Below are 6,000 nucleotides of genomic sequence, written 5' to 3'. Positions count from 1 at the left end.
TTCTGTGTTTTATATTTATCATGATATTTTGATATTTTTTAATCATTTGTGTTCAAATGTTTCTATTTTTCTTATGACAAAAATAAAGTATTCTGAAAAAATATGATTTATCTGTTCTACGGTTAATGGTATGATATTATGGAGTACCTATAAAACCATCATCTTCTGGTATACTTATAATGTAAAATCTTTAAGCAAATCGTTTTAAACAATGGGGTCAAGTATGTATTAGAGTTGGATTATGTTTATCTGCAATGGTACAAAAAAAAAATTGAATCCAATTGATTACCCATCTCAAAAGTGAAGACCAAAAAAAATAAAAACGAATAATTAAAATGTGTTGACCACCTTGAAAAAATTAATCACATAAACTAATATGGTGGTTTGTGGTTCATCGATTTAATAATAGATTTAAAATGTATCGTTGTGACTATTGCTATTAAGTATTAACCCTCATCTGGTATCGTTGAATAAGAATGTGCATAATATATAAAATATTCTATTCGTATTAAAAAATACCGTCGATAACTACCTATATGTCAAGGTGTATTCCTTTTTCATTATCAACCATTATTACGGCTCAAGAAAAATAAGAGGTAAGACGTATCATAAACGCGTAGAATCACCAGATAAAAGTCGTAGGGACTGCTATATTTTGTTGATTATTATAAACACCCATCGGTTGAATTTGGTGCATTTATTATTTATACAAAAACATTTTTATATTTGTTATTTTCCTCTTATATACATAAATAAAATAATAATAAATGTTGAATCTAAAGTGACATTTAAGTAGGTAGGTATTAGGTATAACCGGTACCTAGTACCTACTTCTTATTTGTGTGTGATTTTTCAAATTATAGTTATTGTATCTATTTGTTTTAAAATTCTAACAAAAATCATAATTTAAAGAAAAAAACAGAGTACGTCACCTTGTTGTACGGTCACTGAAATTTTAATTCAATGATAAATCATTATTGCATATACTAAAGCGATTCTGAGCCAAGACGGTCTGTCAGCCTATATTCTTCTAAGGAAGGATATTTTATAATATATGAACAGTATGTTAATTAATTGGAAAGTCAGTGGGTAGCTCTAATTCAAAATATAATACAGATATGATATATTTTAGTGAAGTTTTTTTAAGTGAATACTTCATAGGCGACAGCGGACCGGTATTAACACACTTAACGCTTAGCGTTAAACGTAAATTAAATTAGTATCAGGTATTTTTGTATTTATATTATATATTATACATATAATATACGTTCATTATTATATATTTATGCAAAATATTTTAATTTCAATTAAAGTTAAATATTCATTTAAGTATTCACTTCTGTCGTGTGTGCTGACACTCACGCGTTTTCATGTAAATTGTAATATAATATGATGAATAATCAGCCTCCCTGGAAATAAGACATTTTCCAGGTATTTATTTAAAAAAAAATTTTAAAATCAGTTGAATTTTGAACGAATGAAAACAACTTATATTTTCAAAAACACAGCATAATGACATAATATTGCAGTAATATTGTATGATTTTCAGTTGTTCACACTATAATAATTAATGTCAATCTAATAGGTAATAAAGAACAAATTATGCTCGTTGAAATCGTTATGTAATATTTCTTAACACGTTTACGACCACAGCCAAATTGTGTATTCTTATAAAAAACCGCAATTTAAGTTTATTTTATAATATTGTTTAATGTATTCACTATTCACCATGAACTGCTATACAAAAGTCAGTTTTATAGACCAATGATTTTTGTAACGAAATTATAGAGCTTAAATTAAAAAATGTGGTAAATATTTCCGTGCATTTCGTTACTAAGATCACGGGCCTATAAATTTGACGTCTTGTGCTTAGCAGTTTACGGTGGATATATTTTGTAAATTCACCGTCAAACGGGGTAAACCGACTCAGAGAAGGTAGGTAGGTAGGTACAACAACAATTTAAAATAAAAAACCTGCAAATTTAATAACAATAATAATTATTTTCAAACACACACATTAGCCATTATAATATTAAGTACCTAGGTACAACAAAATATTATAAAAATGTATGATTGTAATATCGAAAACTAGAAACTATGACGTTGTTTACTGATAATACAATATAGTCATGTCCGATTCAATATATGTATTTTTAAATTTTATATACAATAATAATATTATGATACCTACAAGAGAAGAATAATATTTTGCATAATATATTTTACGTAAGACGGTGGTGTCATCACTCATCGGTGAATGCCAACAAAATATCGAATTCCTGTTATCTCAACACACCATAATAATAATAATTCAAAAACTGTACACGTGAAACGTGTGATGATGGTATTGATTTTTTTTCAGGATCGTTTGAAAAAATATTCAAATCACCCCCGAACAACTAATCGCGAGCGCATCGCATAATAATAATAATAATAATAATAATATTATGATTTTATGTATACAATCGTTAAATGTCAATCCGATAGAGATGTTGTAGATTTGTTACTATATTATACATAAGTAAATGCACACACGTCATCATTATTATTGCTATTATTATTAAATGAATTATTTTTTCCACAGCTATAACGGCTGTTTGATTTGTGTACAATATATTAACATTAACACGATCGATCCGTTACGAGTCGTATTTACACACGTTACACATTATTATTTTGAGCGCAAGAACTGCTGCAGACGAACAGGAAAAGTGCCAATGTTAGTTTTTTTAATTAATTCATAACATATTATATCGTAAATAGTACGAGGGAAAAAAAACTGTGACGTTGTGTTTACCACGGTGGTCAGTTATGTTGTTATGTTTGTATAGCGTTATAACTTATTTGTTTTATTGAATGGCAAAATATTATATTATTATAACGTAGTGTTTTATTATTTTTTTTTTTTTTTAATCAAATATTGTTACGAAAAAAACGTCAACTAAGATACACGAAAACTCGTGTTTTGCGTCCGTGGTACACAATTTGTGCAGCGGTATTACAATAATAATATATAGTAATAATAATAATAATAATACAATAGTATACCAGATTATTATACCAAATACGATTAATAATATAATACGACTATATAGTTGTTATTCGATTCGAAACGCGTTGAAACGATTCAATTATTGTTGGTGAACAAAGGTGCGTTACCCTGGCACCCCAAGGTCAAATTTTCGACTTGAAAACTGTTGGGTATTATGTTATTTGTTATGTAACAATTTGTAACCACAAAAAAAAATTTTGTAATCACACCGGTACCCCCGAAAAACCACTTTACAAGTTCCGGGTGCCAGGGTAACGTTACCCCGGCACCCCGTACAACAAAAAATGAAAATGTCGACTTGAAAACTGTTGGGTATTATGTTATTTATTATGTAACAATTTGTAACCACAAAAAAAAATTTTGTAATCACACCGGTACCCCCGAAAAACCACTTTACAAGTTCCGGGTGCCAGGGTAACGTTACCCCGGCACCCCGTACAACAAAAAATGAAAATTTCGACTTGAAAACTGTTGGGCATTATGTTATTTACTATGTAACAATTTGTAACCACATCGGTGCTTCGGAACTACTGTCTTTTTACATTCATTATTTAGTTCGTATTTAAATTAATTGAAAATTGTATGTTTGAATTATATGCTTACCTGAGTCTCAGAAGTTGAATAGGATTTTTTTTCTAAATTAAGATTTTAGAACCAAACTCAATATCTTATGTCCAGTTCAGTTGACAATTTGAACCATTCATTTTAAATTCAAAAAAAAAGTTTTCCATCTATGTTTGTGGTCCCTAAATATTGATTTCTTCCTTTTATATATATTATATGTATTTAGTGTTTTTCAATATTTTGGAAGACATTTATATAGATGTGTTTACATTTCAATTTTCAAGTATCTAGAGTTTAGACCATTGTTTTTGAAGTTATGAATGAATAATTAAAATAGTTTTCATGTTTGGACAAATTTTGAATACAATTTTACACTTAGGTTGTACAAAACTCTAAGTTAAAAAAAAATTGTATCCAATTTTCGATGGATTTCCCAAATTGTTGACAAACTATTGATTATTGCTGAAATAGCCTCATTTTACTACCAATTGAGAAATATGAGGTGATATATTTAGATCTAAAGAGAAGTTTCGATTAATACAATTAATTACAGCAATATAAATGTATACTAAAAATATATACTTAGTAGTATGAACTGACAGACTATCGTTTTAATTTATATTGATTTACCTGTAATTTTATTTATTTAATTTTAGTATACTTTTATATTATTTACATTGAATACAATTTTTATAGTTAAATAAGTTAAACTTATACTTTACTAATTCACTCTAATTTTCAGTAAAGTGTTCTTTAGCATTATTTTTAATTAATTGCTAATAATTGTAGTAAGATAACTATGTTTTTTTTTATTTTACATAAATGTCACATGCCTGTTGAGCACCTCACGTATTAATTGGAAACGGAATATATTTAAATAAAAATTAATTCGAAATGTTGACGTTTTATATTTACAATTTATTTTGAATACAATAGCATTTCAATATTTTCCTTCTTTTTTGTATTTAATGATATGCCATCTCTGAGATCATCATACACTTCCCATTGGTCATTTGATCTGTATGCAAACGCTTTATAGTGTCCTGTGGTCACTCTTAATCCCCACCGGTCTTGTCCACAAAACCCTATAGCTCCTCTCAAAAAATAAATATCATTAATTTTTATTGTTTTTGGAATATCATCTAAATACAAATGGACTTCTCCTGCATAATTGTTTTGGATTGCTCCTATATCACTCAGATTGGATATGCTTATTGATGCTTCTAGATCTGAGAATATAGAACAATGTATAAGAATTAAAATGATTAAAAAACATAAATTTATTGATTTTCTTTATCTTTATTTAAAAATGTATAAAGTACCTGTAGGTAATGATAGTAGTTCTATCAACAAATGGTTTTTTATGCTGGCAGTTATAACTCTCTCACTTTTGCAGCTTTTACACTCAATAAATTCCTTATCTAAGAAGTTGTTAATATTTTCTTGAATGTTTATTTTCCCCTCATAAGCAGTCAATGATATTACTTCATATCTATTGTCTAAAGAAAATTCTGGACAGAAAAGATCGGGTTAGGTTAGGTTCGGAACACCGGTTAACTTGTATGTATGATGGCATACCTTTTAACAGCTTATTGGCTGTTGATGAAATTGTATCCATTGCATCCATTAATTTAATATTGCCGAGGTAATCTTATATGAGTACCTCCTAATTAATTATGACCATTTTCATTTGACCATCAAATATAGCTTGCTCTCCAATTATGAAGCCATGTCCGATATCGTATAGTATATAAAATACTAATCATACATATTGTACATCGAGTTTTTCGGGGGTACCGGTGTGATTACAAAATTTTTTTTTGTGGTTACAAATTGTTACATAACAAATAACATAATACCCAACAGTTTTCAAGTCGACATTTTCATTTTTTATTGTACGGGGTGCCGGGGTAACGTTACCCTGGCACCCGGAACTTGTAAAGTGGTTTTTCGGGGGTACCGGTGTGATTACAAAATTTTTTTTTGTGGTTACAAATTGTTACATAATAAATAACATAATACCCAACAGTTTTCAAGTCGAAATTTTCATTTTTTGTTGCACGGGGCGCCGGGGTAACGTTACCCTGGCACCCGGAACTTGTAAAGTGGTTTTTCGGGGGTACCGGTGTGATTACAAAATTTTTTTTTGTGGTTACAAATTGTTACATAATAAATAACATAATACCCAACAGTTTTCAAGTCGAAATTTTCATTTTTTGTTGCACGGGGCGCCGGGGTAACGTTACCCTGGCACCCGGAACTTATAAAGTGGTTTTTCGGGGGTACCGGTGTGATTACAAAATTTTTTTTTGTGGTTACAAATTGTTACATAACAAATAACATAATACCCAACAGTTTTCAAGTCGAAATTTTCATTTTTTGTT

General features: G+C 28.9%; 1 protein-coding gene across 1 annotated transcript; it reads right to left on the bottom strand.

The window, feature by feature from the left end:
• Nucleotides 1–3,365: 3,365 nt before the first annotated feature.
• Nucleotides 3,366–5,424, bottom strand: LOC132947316 (uncharacterized). The gene is made up of 3 exons (XM_061017576.1): nt 5,195–5,424; nt 4,939–5,127; nt 3,366–4,845 (listed from the first exon to the last, which is right to left on the bottom strand). Exons 1-3 carry the CDS (start codon nt 5,241–5,243, stop codon nt 4,535–4,537), a joined length of 549 nt encoding a protein of 182 aa, XP_060873559.1. The 5' UTR covers nt 5,244–5,424; the 3' UTR covers nt 3,366–4,534.
• Nucleotides 5,425–6,000: the final 576 nt, after the last annotated feature.

This window comes from Metopolophium dirhodum, chromosome 6 (assembly GCF_019925205.1).
Source record: "Metopolophium dirhodum isolate CAU chromosome 6, ASM1992520v1, whole genome shotgun sequence".
Lineage (NCBI taxonomy): Eukaryota > Metazoa > Arthropoda > Insecta > Hemiptera > Aphididae > Metopolophium > Metopolophium dirhodum.
Note: the sequence above shows the minus strand (reverse complement) of the source record. Positions and strands in the feature narration are given on the sequence as shown.

Bases quoted from the DNA above. Each gene is read 5' to 3' on its own strand.
- LOC132947316 (XM_061017576.1), bottom strand. From the start codon at position 5,243: ATGGATGCAATGGATACAATTTCATCAACAGCCAATAAGCTGTTAAAA. The intron at 5,128-5,194 runs GTATGCCATCAT...TTTTCTGTCCAG, and splicing joins AGCCAATAAGCTGTTAAAAG to AATTTTCTTTAGACAATAGA. The intron at 4,846-4,938 runs GTACTTTATACA...CTATATTCTCAG, and splicing joins ACTACTATCATTACCTACAG to ATCTAGAAGCATCAATAAGC.